General features: G+C 41.9%; 1 protein-coding gene across 2 annotated transcripts in view; it reads left to right on the forward strand.

Annotated features, from left to right (window-relative positions):
- Positions 1–17,928, forward strand: part of mertka (c-mer proto-oncogene tyrosine kinase a) — a 40,678-nt gene that overhangs the window by 3,991 nt on the left and 18,759 nt on the right. Inside the window, exons 4-5 of one of the 2 annotated variants that reach the window (XM_082556281.1) lie at positions 2,330–2,621; positions 2,707–2,807. In XM_082556281.1, coding sequence (XP_082412407.1) covers positions 2,330–2,621; positions 2,707–2,807 — 393 coding nt within the window. Of the gene's footprint in view, positions 1–2,329; positions 2,622–2,706; positions 2,808–16,816; positions 17,128–17,928 lie in introns of those variants that run through there. The other variant, XM_082556282.1, reaches the window with a different exon arrangement.

The raw sequence follows: 17,928 nt of genomic DNA on the forward strand, positions 1-17,928 counted from the left end.
TCTGATACCAATTATTAGTTATTATTCATTATTAATTATTAGTATGGAAACTCACACAATTTGGTCATACTGATCACAAGAGTTCAAAAATATGGAGCTGTTGTTAAGCATAAAGTATTTCAGGGAAAGTAATAATTGTACAATATCATTACTGCAAGAAATAATCACACTGGAGGACAATCTGATAAAAACTAATATAATGCTGGTTTGCAGACCATATTTTGTCTCAATCCTCAGTGCACTCTTGCAGCTTAGCATGCAGCAGTACATAACAACTTAAGTGATTACATAGGGGTAAACAGATGACATCAAGCATAGCAGTCCTGCCAAAAGTTATTTTTGAACCCAGTCAGTTATTGGAAATATTGCCAAAATGAACTTCCACCAAAATACAACAGCCTGTGAACTTGAAAGAAATTTACAAGTACAGAGACAATATGAAATGAGCTTTATTAATTAGCTGAATTAGCTTGCTAATATCGCAACAGTGGTTGAATGTGAAACCTTAAAGCTAGAGGCACAATACTTTTGATTTTGTCCGTGCTACATTAAACCCATAAAAAAGGCCACATGTCAGTTTATTAGGTTAAGTTTTGTCATGACACACAAGCTGGACCTTGTCGGCTAAAGTTACATTAGCTAAAGCAAACATTTTGGTAAAATAGAAAAAGACGCCTCATGCCATAAATTCAAAACATGTTCCAACTTTTGTAGCTCTCTTTCCTTATAGTTACGACCAATGTTACTCACCTTGAAAGCAGATTCCAATGAAGACAGTTAGAAAACGTCCAAGTAAAGTGACCATGTTGTTAACCGCTAATTCCCAAGAGGGTTATTGATCCCCTGTTGATCCTCTACCCAATCACACAAGCCAAGGTGTGGGTCACAATCAGCCAAGGTTTCGAGTTAACCCATTGTAAAACCTGACCCCACTTTATCATGTGATTTACTGAGATCAAATGGCCCAGGATGTGAGAGAAACCTAAAGAAGTCCAGACGCTTTTCTTTCCAAGCTCCATAGACTACGATGACTTAAATGACTGAGAACCTTCACAGACATTTTGGACCAGCAGCTGTTTCTTTCCTTCTTCATACTTTTACTTTATGTCTTTCTGGTATAAGTTAACCTTGGTTTCATCTGTACAAAACTTTTTGTAAAGCTGGTCAGATTCTTTTAGATGTTTTCTAGCAAAGTGTCATTTGGCCTTCTTGTTTTTGAGTGTGACCAGTAGTTCGTTGCTCATTGTAAACCATCTGTATTTTAATTTTTGAAGTCGTCTGTTGGCCGTAGATCATGATATTGTTACGTCTACCTCCTTGATAGTGTTCTTGACTTGATTAGATGTAGTTTTGAAGCTGTTTTTCTTCACCATGGAAATAATTCTGTGATCACGCACTTTAGTTCTCTGTGGTCTTTCAGGGCTTTCATTGGTCCTGAACTGGTCAGTTTATTGCTTCTTTTTAAGAATTGTGCTGTCTCTCTAATAGCTTCATTTTGTTTCATCAACCTAATGATGGCCCCCCTCACCGGTATGGACATCTCTTTGGTCTTGTATTTAAAATTACCAGGAAAAGCTATAACCCCCCCACAACAATACATCAAATCAACTCCAGATATTATGTTTGCTTCATTTGTCATGAAATGAAAGGCCTACCCTGACCATGAAAGTTCTTATCATTCAACTGATAGTAAACTTTTAGTCCCTGAAAATGGGAGACTGTGTATAAAACACCCAGTACGAAATGTTCCCTAAAGTTTTCATGTTCATATCACTTTATGTGTTAGATCAGGACAGAACTGAAAGACATTAGTTTAAGTTTTAAAACAGAATTAACCAGAGAATTCAGGGAATTTGTCTTGACTAACTGATTATTTCACTCTACATTAATGTTAACATCAATGTAGGCTTTTTTTTTTGTCATGACTGCCTGCAGGTTTCCCCAACCTTATAAACAGTTCATCTATATAATGACTGAAAATGGTACCACTGACTAACAATGGGTCGTGAGGTCATTGTTAGGCAATGGTACTAGTTTCGGTCTGAAAAAGTCACTGGGATGGGTGAAGAAACGTTTCTCACAGTGAAAACGAAACATCCAGATGTTGTTGGAATGTTTTAAATTAATAATCAGTTGTTTGAGAAAACCCCTTCCCACCAAACTTCAAATCTTACTTTACTTACTGTCAGACCTACTCTACATTGTTTTAAAGCTTAGCAGTGTTCCATGAAATATTTTCTTGTAAAATCAATACCATATCTTTATCAAGTATATTTCCCTTTTACCATTTATTCATTCTAACATAAGCTAACATGCCTTTTGTAAACAGCACAACCTTCCGGGACCTCGGAGCCTCTTGTGATACCTCGAGTTGTTTCTCGGATGTATCTGAGTCCAGATGAGCTCAGGAAACTCCGCTTTAAGCCCACCGTAGGCACCATTCAGCTGTCAGAGGGCCATGAAGCCAAACTGAACTGTTCCATTGAAATTCCTGATACCAGACTGGAGCCCGCCATCCTGTGGGTGAAGGATAGTAAGGAGCTGTCGCCAAACATCCATGTGGTGATGTATGAGCTCCACTCCATCACAGATGGGGTATCAACTCTCCTCTCCACTGTCATGTATGTATCACATGAAGGTGAAATGTGTGTGATATGACAGGTTAGGTACATAAACTGAAGTGTTTTTATGCATTACATATTACAGCATTAAACATGTGCAGAGAGTGGATACTGGAGATTATCGATGCCGACTGAGTATCAGCAACATGTTGGTAGAGTCTGATCCGATCAGCATTCGGGTAGAAGGTGAGTTTTAGTATCCAGAGTATTCAAAACTTCTTTGTCCACACGTTTCTCAGTTCTTTCACACTTCTTTAATCTGACTTAGGGCTGCCAACATTTGTCCAGCAACCAGAGGACAAGAACGTAACAATATAGTTTTACAAGTCTGGGGATTAGGCTAGCTTAGCATTAAGACTGTAAATTTTCCCAAAACACCACATTTTGCAGATTCTTATGACCATTAAAAGTGATCGGAAAAATAAGGGCAGCAAAGATTTGCTTGACAGTATTTCAAGTTTGAACCTTAACCAACAGGCCACGAGACACGCTGCATTTTGGTTTCTCTATGAACAAACAAACAGTTTAGAGTTAGGTTCTTAATTTGTTGAACAAATTTTTAGTTTTTTCTCTGTACACCACTACACTGTCATTATGTCTTTATCAAACAATCAAACAATTGCAGACATCCAGTTTTAATTCTACTGCTTTTACAAAAAAATTGCATTAACTGGGTATAAAACCAGTTTTATACCCAGTTAATATATACCCAGTCCATTTACAGAGGTTCAAGGCTTGTGGGTCTGTTTTATTATTTAAATTTGTATTTAATAAGAGCAATCATGCTCTATAGTGTTGAGGTCAGGTGACTGACCTGCACATTGAAGAATATCCCATTTCTTTTGCTTGAGAAACTCTTGGATTGCCTTTATTGTGCTTTGGGCCTTCACTCCATTTGTAGTGTGATGAGCTCTCTGATCAGTTTTGCAGCAATTGAAAGAATCTGAGCCGAGACCATAATCCTTTAAACTTCACAGTTAATCCCACTACTGTCAGCAGTCACATCATCAGTAAACACTAGTGATCAGTCTACTCAGTGACTATAGAAAACATTGATGACCCAACAGCTCCCTAAAACTGAAGCCCAATTACCGGTTCCTGGTTATCTCCACCGTCCTGGATAGATATTATAGAATACTTTGGACCATCTAAGGAGATTCGAAAGAAAAGTATCTGGATTACTTTAAGTTTCCTTGAAGACGTTTCACTTCTCATCTGAGAAGCTTCTTCAGTTCTAAGAGCAACTAGTAGGGAGTCCCAGATTTTAAGCCCTTAAAGTGCTTGTAAATCAGCTGTTTCTTTCCTTCTTCATACTTTTACTTTATGTCTTTCTGGTATAAGTTAACCTTGGTTTCATCTGTACAAAACTTTTTGTAAAGCTGGTCAGATTCTTTTAGATGTTTTCTAGCAAAGTGTCATTTGGCCTTCTTGTTTTTGAGTGTGACCAGTAGTTCGTTGCTCATTGTAAACCATCTGTATTTTAATTTTTGAAGTCGTCTGTTGGCCGTAGATCATGATATTGTTACGTCTACCTCCTTGATAGTGTTCTTGACTTGATTAGATGTAGTTTTGAAGCTGTTTTTCATCACCATGGAAATAATTCTGTGATCACGCACTTTAGTTCTCTGTGGTCTTTCAGGGCTTTCATTGGTCCTGAACTGGTCAGTTTATTGCTTCTTTTTAAGAATTGTGCTGTCTCTCTAATAGCTTCATTTTGTTTCATCAACCTAATGATGACCCCCCTCACCGGTATGGACATCTCTTTGGTCTTGTATTTAAAATTACCAGGAAAAGCTATAACCCCCCCCCACAACAATACATCAAATCAACTCCAGATATTATGTTTGCTTCATTTGTCATGAAATGAAAGGCCTACCCTGACCATGAAAGTTCTTATCATTCAACTGATAGTAAACTTTTAGTCCCTGAAAATGGGAGACTGTGTATAAAACACCCAGTACGAAATGTTCCCTAAAGTTTTCATGTTCATATCACTTTATGTGTTAGATCAGGACAGAACTGAAAGACATTAGTTTAAGTTTTAAAACAGAAATAACCAGAGAATTCAGGCATTTTGTCTTAAAAATCATTATAATATAAGAATTCGAACCAGTTTTATACCCAGTCCATTTACAGAGGCTCAAGGCTTGTGGATGTCTTTTATTATTCAAATTTGTATTTAATAAGAGCAATCATGCTCTATTGTGTTGAGGTCAGGTGACTGACCTGCACATTGAAGAATATCCCATTTCTTTTGCTTGAGAAACTCTTGGATTGCTTTTCGTGTGCTTTGGACCTTCACTTCATTTGTAGTGTGATGAGCTCTCTGATCAGTTTTGCAGCATTTGAATCTGAGGAGAGACCATAATCCTTTAAACTTCACAGTTAATCCCACTACTATCAACAGTAGTGGGATTTTTGCTGAGAGTAGATTATTATATTCATATTTTAAAGACAGTATTATTTATGTAGCATAGTGGATGGCATTTGGGCGTTCTCTTTATCCAAATCTTTAATTTGCCTGCCCAAGTCAAGGAGCTTAGCCCGGTTTCTCTTCCTTCTGGCTAATTCAAAAGAGATAATAGCACTCCTTAAATAGGCCTTAAGGCCTCCCAAAGTGTAGCAGGCTTAGTTTCTGAGTTGTCATTTACATCAAAATACAGAGAGATCCGTGTTTCGAAATATTCATGAAAATCCTATAGAGGGTTTAGCCAATCGAAGTTAAGCCTCCATGTTTGCTGTGGTCTAGTTGCATTTTGGATGTTTAAGGTTAATGTGACAGGGGAGTGGTCCGAGATGACAATATTGTGATATTTTGTGTCAATGACATACAGCATTAATTTGGCATCCAAAAGAAAGTAGTCACTTCTACTATATGAATTATGCCTAGTTGAAAAGAAAGAGTAATCCCTACCAGTGGGGTTTGCAATTCTCCAAACATCAGACACATTCGAATTATCAGTAAAAGTGTTAAGAAAAGCACTGGAGTTGTTCCTGACCTACTTAGTTAAAGAAGACCTGTCAAGGTAGGGGTCCAACACACAATTAAAATCATGGTTAAAATCATCATTAAAATCTAAGACATGGTGCAGCACAAACCAGCACAAACGTAGCACAAAAGTTTGACATCAAATTTGTTTGATTTGGGTAATGTGGGGGGGCTGGTTGACCTCTGATGACCTCTAGAAATTTTTATTAATATCTTTAAAATGATAGCGGCACAAATGAAATTTTTGCAGCACAAACCAGCACAAACGTAGCACAAATGTTTGATACCACTTTTGTTGGATTTGAAGAAGGTGGGGGGGCCAACTTCACTCACGTTCGAAGTTTGGGCTTCACCATTGTCGAGAAGCTCCAAGAAATATATCCACAGTATTCAGCAGGTTATGAATTTGATGAAAAAATGTGTTTGAGCACGTCAAACACATTTTCACCAGCTATCCCGGGGGACTTCACGCGCACATGCCTCACTAGCGCCCCCAAGGAGTGAATCATTCTTAATGGAGATTTTTTTTTTCCTATGATGTTTCAGCCGGGCCTCACTCTCACTTCTTGATTCAGAATGGCATGCCAGTCTTGCCCCAGATTCATCTTTGACACATAAACAAATCAGTTTGAGAGTGGCGACGATGTGTGTTGCTGGTTTGTGCTCTGCCTTTGTATTATAGATTAATAACAGCAGGGCTGAGTCAGTGCTGTCATAACCTTGAAGACTGGTTGTTTTTGTTTCACGCTGCCCTGAAGTGCTACATGATTCACTCAAAAATCTCAACTGCAGGTGTGGATAAATGCACTCGGTTCAGCTGTGAAGCTAACAACACAAAGGGCATCACCACATCCAGAGAAGCACACGTCAGTGTTATGAAGCCCATGCCAATGCTTTACAAGATGGTAGCTTATACTGGGTTGTTATTGTTTGTTTTTTTTGGTGTTTTCTAGTTCGTCCCAGACCTCCCACTCATGTTACTGTGACAGAGAGGCAGTCCAATAAGCTGACGTTGAGCTGGACTCCTGGGCACGATGGCTTCTCTCCACTCACCACGTGCCGAATCAGAGTAAGCCCCATGTTTAATCCAAACTGTGCCATTGTTTAACAGCGTCATACTGATCACATGTTCTCCGATCTAAGGTTAGAGAGGTCAGTCGGAGGGAAGGGGAAGTGACGACCACCAGGTTCATCAACGTCACAGTGCCGCCTTTTCACAGTGAAGTCCCTGGACTGCAGGCTATGACGAAGTACAACCTGAGTGTTTCCTGCAGTAACGAACAGGGCGCCTCTCCAAACAGCAAGTGGGTCGAGAGCAACACCACAGAAGGAGGTGTGTTGATGCTACAGGAACGATTTGAAGGTTGAATTATAATGCACACCAAGAAAACTTTAACAATGCAAAGTATTCCTAAATGAAATTAAACTCATCCCAGCATTTAAAACCCAGCATATAAAAATGCTCAGTCTGTGTTTGTCTTACAAACGATGATGATATTTACAATACAGGACCTGTGTGTTGTGCTCCTGCCTCCTTCCCATCATTCTTGTTTAGCTTTCAGGAGCACTGTGTAATTAACTGACTACTTTACTATCCAAAATGTGCTTAATGTAAGCTTGCTCACAGTTGCAGTGCAATAATAACTGGAATTTTCTGCACTTGCACAACTACCTGATCTGCCCACAGCAAGCCCTGTTCAGAAAATAATTGGACAGTTGACTGACAAGGTGTTGCCTACTCCCTTGATATTTCATGACAAATTAAATACTCATACTAATGCACAGGTTGAATGCATGGTTTTCACTGTTTAAAAATGAGGCCAGAATTAATGTGTGTGCAAATGAGGGAGACTTATGATTTAAATCATGTTACATTATCAGTCAAACATGGTGGAGGCAATGTTATGGCGCTATAGCAATGTATGGCTGTCAGTGAGTCTGGATCAGAGGTGATTATTGACGATGTATCTGCTGATATAAGTAGCAGAATGAACTGTTAAGTGTGCTGGGCCATGATCTCTGCTCAGATTCAACCAAATGCTGCACAGCCAATCAGACAGTGCTTCACAGTACAGATGGACAATGACCCAAAGCACACTGCACAAGCAGAGAGAGTTTCTCAAGGCAAAGAAATGGGATATTCTTCAGTGGCCAAGTCAGCTTCTCAGTTACTGAAGACAAAACTGAGAGACCCACAAACAAGAAGCAACTGAAAGCAGCTGCAGTAAAGGCCTGGGAGAGTATTTCAAGGGAGGCAGTCATTAATTATAAAGGATTAAAGTATTAAAACATCCCTTGTGTTTAGGTTTATGTTACTTTGTACAATTACTTTTGAGCCTCTGATTTTTTATTGTTTTTTGAAAAACAATTGAACTGGAAGTCTGTGCTTGAATCTTATCTTGATTGTTTGATTTAAAATCCACTGTAGTGGTGTACAGGGACAAAACTACAACATGTGTGTCTGTGTCCAGCAAATTATGGATCTAACTTTCAAAACCAAACATTTACTTTAAGTTTTTGTTTTCCTCCTTTTCCATATCTGGACTGCACAAGTAAGTATTCCACGGAAAAGGCAATCAGGATGTGAGAATGAGTGATCCTACACAGGAATTAAACTGCATGTAATACTGTGTCAAACCTCGTACCTGAAAGAGGAAGGAGATACAAACATCTGTCAAGAAGATGCTGATGCACTTTTGGAGATGGTCTGATTTGTTATCAGAAAGTATAAGCACTTGTGAATTTGCATTCTGTGAAGTTGCACAAAGAACTGAGTAATATCTAGTATATGATATCGTCTCAAAAATCCTGCTTGAGTTTAAACCCACTCCACAGGTGTTTCCAGAGGAGAGTGCTGACTGGTCAGGAGAGAGAAAGTTAAAATGTAACCGTTAACACTGATAATGTTTGGTGAAGCTTTACAATGAGAAATGCAATGTGGCCATCAATCAATAATGCCAAGCAAGAATCTACATGTAACAAGTGTCACCTGGCAGTTTGTTGCTCGCTGCCAGGTGATTGGCTGAAGAGCTGTGAAAAGGTAGTGGGTGTGTGGGGTGAAGTCAGCGCTCTTCTGTGGAAAAAACCAGAGGCAATTAATTCACTCAGGTGCGAGTGGGTATACTGTCGTGTGACCACGAATTTTAATAGAAGAATTGATCAAGCCCTAGACCGACTGCGCGCAGGGAAACTGATCAATATTCTGTGCTGTCTCTGCTGTCCTTTTTTTTGTTCTTTTGATTGATTTGTAATTTTGTTTTGGTTAGTCCGTCCAGCCGTAGAGGCGGTTATTGATTGAGAGTAAGTTTTGTAAGGGCGGACTAACCTCTCTTTTGTTTTTTTATTTTAATTGTTTGTGCCACTTCCCTTTATCTCTCAGATCACAGGCCATACATAGCACTGATTCCCAGCTGCGCTGAGACCCGAATTGTTTGCAGTGTGTGCCACGATTGCAGTGTCACTAAGCGGGGTGTGACGGGTTGTAGTGTTATTTCGCACAGTTTGTGTGGTAAGTCTCATGCGCAGCTGGGATATCGGCAGGATGTGTTGTAAGTCCTGTCTGGAAACGACTGGGAATTTGTATGTTTAACTTATGTAATAAATAAATGATCAATTATTTCTTTGCCCCGTTTACTCATCCCTTGTCCTCGGTTACATTTTGGCGTTGTCGACAGGTTTCAAGGGAGTGGCCATTTTGTTTTGTTATTTTGTAAGGACAGCAGGGACAGGTTTGTAAGATTGGAGAGAAGGAGCAGCCAGGTCTCGATCGCCATCATGGAGGGAAGCGAGCAACAAACAATGGCCCAACGTATACAGGAGTTGGAGAATGAACTTAGAGACTTGAAAACAGCATCTGTGGGTACAGAGAGGCCCTCTACATCAACAGGAGCTACAGGAAGTGAATCAGAGACTGTGAGACCCAATCCTGTGGTATACGTACAACAGGATAGAAAGTTGCCAACATTTTCAGGGAAGTTGGACAATATGGGCTCACTGACTCTAGATGAGTGGATTGAGCAAATGAGAGACTTTGTGCGCACGAGAGGCAGAACAGAAAAAGAGCAAGCTCAAATCATTTTTAACCATTTAGAGGGTACTGCACGCACTGAGATAAAGTTTTTGCCAAAGGAACAGAAAGAAAATGTTGAGAAAATTTTTGATACACTGAAAGAAATGTACAGTTGCTTAGATTCCCACATTTCTTTGCAACGCAGATTTTTCAATCGTAAACAATTAGAAGGCGAGTCCTTAATTGACTTTTCTCATTCCTTGATGGCCTTAATGGACCAGATTATTAAAACGGATGAGGAAGCCGCAAGAAAAGCTTCAAAAGATCTGCGTGATCAATTTTGTGATGGTGTTAGAGATCTGACATTGAGGATCAGGCTGAGAGATTTGATTAATGCCAACCCACAGTGGACGATTCGTGAGGCGAGAGCCGAAGCGACCAGGTGGATGGCACAGTATGAGAATCAGCCTTTTAGGTCTAGATATAATCAGTCTGTTTCAGTCTCTGCAGATATGCAAGCTTCTTGTGAAAGTGTCGATTCTAGAACATCAGAATATGCTGAGTTGGTGTCCCTTTTTAAAGCCCAACAGACACAATTAGAGTTGGTCATTAAGGCATTAAACCCACAGGAGGTGGCTGCTTCTAGCAATCACACTTCTCGACGTAGAAGGACGGTGAATGGTAAACCCATTTGTTTTAGGTGTGAGCAAATTGGACATATTGCCCGATTTTGCCCGACATTACCCAATTCTGATGGAAATCAGCATGAAAGAGCAGCTAGGGCTGATGGCCAAACTACTGGGGCGGCGGAAAACTAGTACCCACCAGTGCACAGAGCCACACACTGGTGGGAGGGTTGCAAGGCTCCAGTAATGTAGAACTCGGTCATCTAGTTGGTGAATGCTTGGAAGGGGAGGTTGATTTGGGTGGGGTTATTATTTCATGTTTGCTGGACACAGGGTCCATGGTCACAACAATCACAGAAAGCTCTTTTAAAAATAACTTTTCTCATCTCAGTGATAAAAAGCTTAAAGACTGTGGTTGGTTGGGACTTAAAGCAGCTAATGGCCTACAAATTCCTTATTCTGGGTATATTGAGTTGGATGTTACAATCCTGGGAATTCACCTACCTCGTCGAGGGGTGTTGATTGTGGGAGATCCAACAGATAGCCACATGGCACAGAAAAAGATATCTGTACCTGGTGTGTTAGGAATGAATGTATTGAACCCCCTTTACTCTGAATTGTGTAAACAATATGGTTCTGACCTCTGGGAAGCTCCAGTTTTGAAGACTGCGCCACGTGGTTGGAGAAGAGCGTTGAGATACTGCCAAATGATGGAGGCCATGGCAAATTCTCCTGAACCCCATCGTGTTAGAGTACAGGGTAAGAAGTCTTTCTGTGTTCCAGCTGGAACGCAAAGTTATGTTCCTGTTACCTGTCCAAAGATGCCTGTGAATACACCTATTGACCTCTTGATTGAACCCCTCGGGCCTGATGATGGTTTTCTCCCGGAAGGCCTATTGGTGTCTCCTTCATTGGTAAAGGGAGAAGGAGGGGAGGCTTTTGTTCCAGTTACTAATGTTGGTAAAACTGATGTTTATTTGACACCTCGTCGGGTGATTGCTACAGTTCAACTGGCCAGTGTGCTAGCAGAGGGTAACTCTGAAATACAGGTCTCTGTAAATTCACAGTGTTGTACAGCTTATATTTCCAGTCATACAATGGCAGACAATGCAGCGGAATTGGATTTGCCTGAATTTGAAAGTCTTGAGGAGAGCGAGAAACGGCAAGCAAAAGTTTTATTGCAGAAGTATAGCGGCGTGTTTGCCAAGAATGAGTTGGATGTTGGTTGTAGTAAATTGATCACTCATGAAATTCCTTTGATAGATGAAACACCAGTGCGACAACCATACAGGCGAATCCCTCCGTCTCAGTATGAACTGGCAAGGGATCATATCAAACAGCTGCTGCAAGCTCGCATCATCAGAGAAAGTAGTAGTCCGTACTCATCCCCAATAGTTCTTGTTCAAAAGAAGGATGGAAGTCTACGCATGTGTGTCGATTATAGACAGTTAAACGCCAAGACCAGAAAGGATGCATTTCCTCTGCCAAGGATTGAAGAATCCTTGGATGCTTTGACTGGTGCTCAGTGGTTTTCCACTTTGGACCTGGCTAGTGGTTATAATCAGGTGGAAATGGCTGAGAAGGATAAGATTAAAACTGCATTTTGTACCCCATTTGGTTTGTTTGAGTTCAACCGCATGCCGTTTGGTTTGTGTAATGCACCCAGTACATTTCAGCGCCTGATGGAGCGTTTGTTTGGAGATTGCAGACATCAGTCGGTGCTTTTGTATTTGGATGATGTGATTGTTTTTTCATCCTCCGTGCAACAGCATTTGGAGCGGTTGGAAGAAATCTTCTCTCGTCTGGATAAAGAGGGGCTTAAAGTGAAACTCTCCAAGTGCCAGTTTTTCCAGAGGCAAGTGAAATATTTGGGGCATGTGGTGTCTGCCGAAGGAGTTTCTACTGATCCAGATAAAATAGCTGCAGTGCGGGATTGGAAAACGCCCAGCAATCTAGCAGAACTGCGTTCCTTTTTAGGATTTGCTAGTTATTATAGGAGATTCATAGCTGGTTTTTCACGCATGGCTGCTCCCTTGCATAGATTGGTCTCTGCACTCCTCCCTCCAGGTAGAAAAGGTAGGACCCCCCCAAAACCGTTATTGGATTTTTGGGATTTGGAGTGTGAACAAAGTTTTCATCAGCTCAAGGCTGCTCTGGTTTCTGCACCAGTGCTTGCTTTTGCTGATTTTCAGAAGCCATTTACATTGGAAGTAGATGCAAGCTATGGGGGTCTAGGGGCAGTGCTTTCCCAGGAGTATGAGGGTAAATTGCGGCCAATAGCTTTTGCCAGTCGGAGCTTAAAGCCTACAGAGAGGAATATGAGAAATTATAGTTCCATGAAGCTTGAGCTTGTAGCTCTCAAGTGGGCCGTCACTGAAAAGTTTAGGGAGTATCTTTTGGGTCATCGTTGCACTGTATTTACAGATAATAACCCACTAAGCCATCTGTCCACGGCAAAGCTAGGTGCCACAGAACAGAGGTGGGCATCAGAGCTGGCCGCTTTTGATTTGACCATAAAATATCGGCCTGGGGCTCAGAATGCTAATGCAGACGCATTGTCCCGCCTACATGGAACTGTAATGGAATTGGATGGTCCATTATCTAATGATATTGGAGTGCAGTGTGAGATGATTCCCAGTGTTCAGGCAGAGATAAGCGTTTTACCTGGTTGTTCTTTCTCTGATCTCTGTACGTTACAGAAACAAGACCCTGTGATTGGTCCCTTCTTAAAGTATTGGGAGGTGGCCAGGTTGCCAGATTCAAAGGAAAGAGATGGTCTTGGTAAGGGTTCGAGGGAATTGGTCCGTCAATGGGGGCGGATGAAACAAAGGGAGTCTGTGTTGTATCGCTGCACTCATACTCCTGATGGAGTGAGGGAGGTTGACCAGCTGGTGCTGCCACAGTGTTTACAGGGCCGCGTCCTTCGTTTACTCCACGATGAGCATGGCCATCAAGGGGTTGAGCGTACACTGCAGTTGGTGCGCTCGCGATATTATTGGCCGCACATGTATGCAGATATTGAGAGATGGTGCAGAGATTGTGAAAGGTGTGTTCTTTCTAAGGCTGTTGTGCCAAAGATTAAAACCTTTATGGGTAGTATTTCTGCATCTCGGCCTCATGAAATTTTGGCAATTGATTTTACAGTACTTGAACCCTCAACTGATGGTAAAGAGAATATTTTGGTAATGACTGACATCTTTTCTAAATATACTCAGACTGTCCCTACAAAAGATCAGCGAGCCAGTACAGTGGCAGAGGCTTTAGTGAAGCATTGGTTTCATTTATTTGGGCCTCCAAGCCGTATACATTCTGATCAGGGGCGAAATTTTGAAAGCGCTTTGGTGCAACAGCTGTGTAAAATTTATAAGATAGAGAAGAGTCGGACGACACCCTATCATCCACAAGGTAATGGTCAATGTGAACGATTTAATCGTACACTTCATGACTTGCTGCGTGCCCTGCCTCCTGAACAAAAGCGCCGGTGGCCGCGGCATCTCTCCCAAGTCACATATGCGTATAACACCACAGTACATCAGTCAACTGGTATGACTCCATATTATTTGATGTTCGGGCGAGAGCCACGGTTGCCAGTGGATTTTTGGTTGGGTGCTGGCAGTGAAGTTGATGAGGACGTCACTCTTGAAGAGTGGGTACAGGAACACCAAAAGTCCTTGGCTGCTGCATATGATGTTGTGCAGCAACGGTTAGAAAGGAGAAGGGTTCAGAGAGATTTGAATTCCTCTAAATGTGCTAGTCCTGATTTGGAGCAGGGCGATTTGGTGTATATGAGAAACCACTCTGTAAGAGGTCGCAATAAGATTCAAGATTTTTGGGATCCCACGCCCTTTCAAGTAGTGCGACCTCCTCCTGGTCATGGCGTAGTATATTCAGTCGCTCCTGCTGGGCACACTGGTCCACTTCGACAAGTACATCGAACTGAGTTGAGAAACATTCCAATCAGGGAATTGGATGGAGACCAAGATAGTGGCCTACAAATGTCAAAACAGGATGATCTAACCGGAATGTTGGCCACAAATAACAGTATGGTTGATGAAGTGGAACAGATGTTTACAGAACAGGGAGATGGAGGCGATTCTGCAGTGTTGGAGGAAGGGACGTTGAGTCCCACACATGTGGGGGTGCCCCATTTGGATGGTTCTGGGGACCTAGAACCTGGGGAGGAAGATGTTGCCAGCTTGACGCAAGGGTCTCGTAGGTCAATGAGGAAGACTGCTGGACAGCACTCAAACCCATTTAAATTGCCACAATCCATTATAAAATGAGCAAAATTTTAAGTGTGCTCTCTTTTCAGCTCATCGTCGGGTCGCCCATGCCCTTTGAAGGGGAGGGTTGTAACAAGTGTCACCTGGCAGTTTGTTGCTCGCTGCCAGGTGATTGGCTGAAGAGCTGTGAAAAGGTAGTGGGTGTGTGGGGTGAAGTCAGCGCTCTTCTGTGGAAAAAACCAGAGGCAATTAATTCACTCAGGTGCGAGTGGGTATACTGTCGTGTGACCACGAATTTTAATAGAAGAATTGATCAAGCCCTAGACCGACTGCGCGCAGGGAAACTGATCAATATTCTGTGCTGTCTCTGCTGTCCTTTTTTTTGTTCTTTTGATTGATTTGTAATTTTGTTTTGGTTAGTCCGTCCAGCCGTAGAGGCGGTTATTGATTGAGAGTAAGTTTTGTAAGGGCGGACTAACCTCTCTTTTGTTTTTTTATTTTAATTGTTTGTGCCACTTCCCTTTATCTCTCAGATCACAGGCCATACATAGCACTGATTCCCAGCTGCGCTGAGACCCGAATTGTTTGCAGTGTGTGCCACGATTGCAGTGTCACTAAGCGGGGTGTGACGGGTTGTAGTGTTATTTCGCACAGTTTGTGTGGTAAGTCTCATGCGCAGCTGGGATATCGGCAGGATGTGTTGTAAGTCCTGTCTGGAAACGACTGGGAATTTGTATGTTTAACTTATGTAATAAATAAATGATCAATTATTTCTTTGCCCCGTTTACTCATCCCTTGTCCTCGGTTACATACAGAAGAAAGCTTGATGGACGTTGAAGTGTTGCTTTTTCGACTCCTCTCAAGAATACATTTTGAACCTACTGCTCTCTGGCAGGTAGCTCCATGGTTTTAAATGCACCTTAGAACACACATGCATCAACACTACATATGAATGGGCGGAGGGAGGTTTGGAGTCTTTACACCCCCGTTCTCTGTTGCCCGTCGGGGCGGGGGTGCTGGGAGGAGGAGTTGGCTGTCCGATTGGGGTCTGGAATGTGGGGCCTCCCTGCTACTGTGGAGTCGGGGGCAGTCTGCTTCTCTCCACCCCAGGGAAAAGGGTAACACCTCCTGGTTCTGGGTGCAGTTTACCCCTCTAGCAGTAAGGGTACCTAGATCTGGGGTGCAGAGTAAGTTTGGGGAGTGTGATTGTGTGTACAGTGTCTCTCTATGTCTGTCTCTAGGTTGGGTGAGTGCTGAATATTTGCATATGTGTGCATGGGGGTCGGAATGGATGTTCGTATCTGTGTGTGCCTGTTTGTCTGTGTCTATATGTCAGGTCCGGTATTAGACGCCACCTCTCTAGGGACATCTCAGGCCCTCCAAGGTATGGATGCTATCTCCGCCCACCACTCCCAATGCTGGTGCCCTCAGACATCGGTGCATTGGTGGCTCTTGGTGTTCGGGGCTGGGCATTCAGGTACGCACCGGCTCACTCCCAGTGACTGCTTGTCGGTGAGGCCCCTTTGGGGGTGGGGTACCCTCTGCCTCTGGACCTGGGGCTCGGTCCACTCTGGCACAGGTGGCTGCTGGCGGAGCTCACAGGCACGTCATTGCAAACCCCTCTGGCTTCTGTTATTCGGCTGCTGGGTGACCCCTCATCTCAGGCTCTCCTCAGCTCTTTCCGAGAGAGTCGCACGGTTCCTCTTCCCCACTGTTTTTCTTCTACTCCCTGTCTTTCTTGCTCCCTTTCCTTTCCCCTAGTCATGTCTGTCACGTATGTAACAACTTAAAATAAAATAAAATACACAATAATAATAACAAAAAGAAAAAATGTTGACTCTCAGCATTATTGTTCACGAGAAAATACAGTAATGTGATAAAAACAAGCACCTAAACTCCAACAGTAACTGAACAGCGTTCCTAGAACATGACTGAAATTTCAACAACAGCTTCTAAATGGACCTTGGATTCTTATTCTATTTGTGGAAGATCAGTAGCAAAAGTGACCACGTGGTGGAGTAGTTTGATTTAGTAGTAGCTTTTGTTTTGTTGTTATTTTTGTAACTCTAAGATTAAAGAGATCTTGTGTTCCTCTGTAGGTTTCATATAAGTTTTTCTTATTAGGTAATAGATTATTTGCAACTTTTTTCAATAGAAATTAAGAAAACAATAGAAAAGAAATAACAGAAAAATAAATACTAACTATATTATCTAGTTTTATTGAGTGATTGTAATAATCCTGCTTTTACAGCTGACTTCAGGCTGACTTTCAGTATTTCCCACAGACAGCATAAAGATATATCATCTATATGTTCTATAGTCTCTAGTATTTCCACACGCAGTCCCGCCTTCGTGGGATTCCATCTGTGACGTCCCACATGGTAAACGTTTTCCCCCCTCTTCAGCTACGTGGTGTTGCAACTATTTACACAAGCGACGCTGAAGCCACTCTGCTGGGTGATGTTGGATATTGTCGCAGCTGAATTGTGCGTTTTGGCACAATCCCGTCATATTTAAAACGCTTGCGGACCTGTGCTGTGGGACGAAAAGAAGCAGTTTAAGTTCTCGGGACCGGTCATGGCAAAGAAATCAGAAAAACCCGATTGGGTGGTTTTGTTTTCTACGACTATAGCAATACTTGTGTGGATTCCTGTCAGCGGTAAGTTGTTAATTTTCTTTCAAAGACTGTGTTTTGCTGCACTGACATCATTCTCATAAAGTTCAAAGCTCGGTCCGGGTCTCCTGTCCACTACTTTGCAGAGAGAGAAGTATGACGGACCGCAGCTGGGACAGATTTAAATATCTGGTTAAATAGTTTTGTATCAGTCGCTGGAAAACCGAGAAGGTTTCTTTGGATTTCTTTTTGTAGCATTTTGCTTTTTAATTAAGTCACAAAATGTGGCATAAACGGAACGGTGGGAGTGAGAGCGCGTCAGGATAGCTATAAATTAAAAATCCCGTGAGTTATAATTCATAGAAAAGCTTCAACAATGCTGACTGCGTAAATCACCTTGTTTTTCTCCTTGCGTGGCCCAATTATGCTATGCGTGCTCTTTAAAAAGCAAATCCAATGTGTTCTTTTTCCACTCTGTTAAATAATATGCAGTAAATAACCCTTGCCCTGATTAATTGTTACGATAATTTCCACTTTTTTCTCTGAAATTTTATAATGTTTCTAACTGTCCCGATGCATGCTCAAACACGTTGCGTTTCAGTGGGAGAGTGCGTTTTCACCTAAGTGACCTCTTCAGTCTCAACTGCCTGCAGGTTTCCCCAACCTTATAAACAGTTCATCTATTGAAAATGGTACCACTGACTAACAATGGGTCGTGAGGTCATTGTTAGGCAATGGTACTAGTTTCGGTCTGAAGAAGTCACTGGGATGGGTGAAGAAACGTTTCTCACAGTGAAAACGAAACATCCATCCATGAATTTGAATGCTAATCAATAAAATAAAATA

Source organism: Aulonocara stuartgranti, assembly GCF_965226115.1.
Source record: "Aulonocara stuartgranti genome assembly, chromosome: 13".
NCBI classification, from domain to species: Eukaryota; Metazoa; Chordata; class Actinopteri; order Cichliformes; family Cichlidae; genus Aulonocara; species Aulonocara stuartgranti.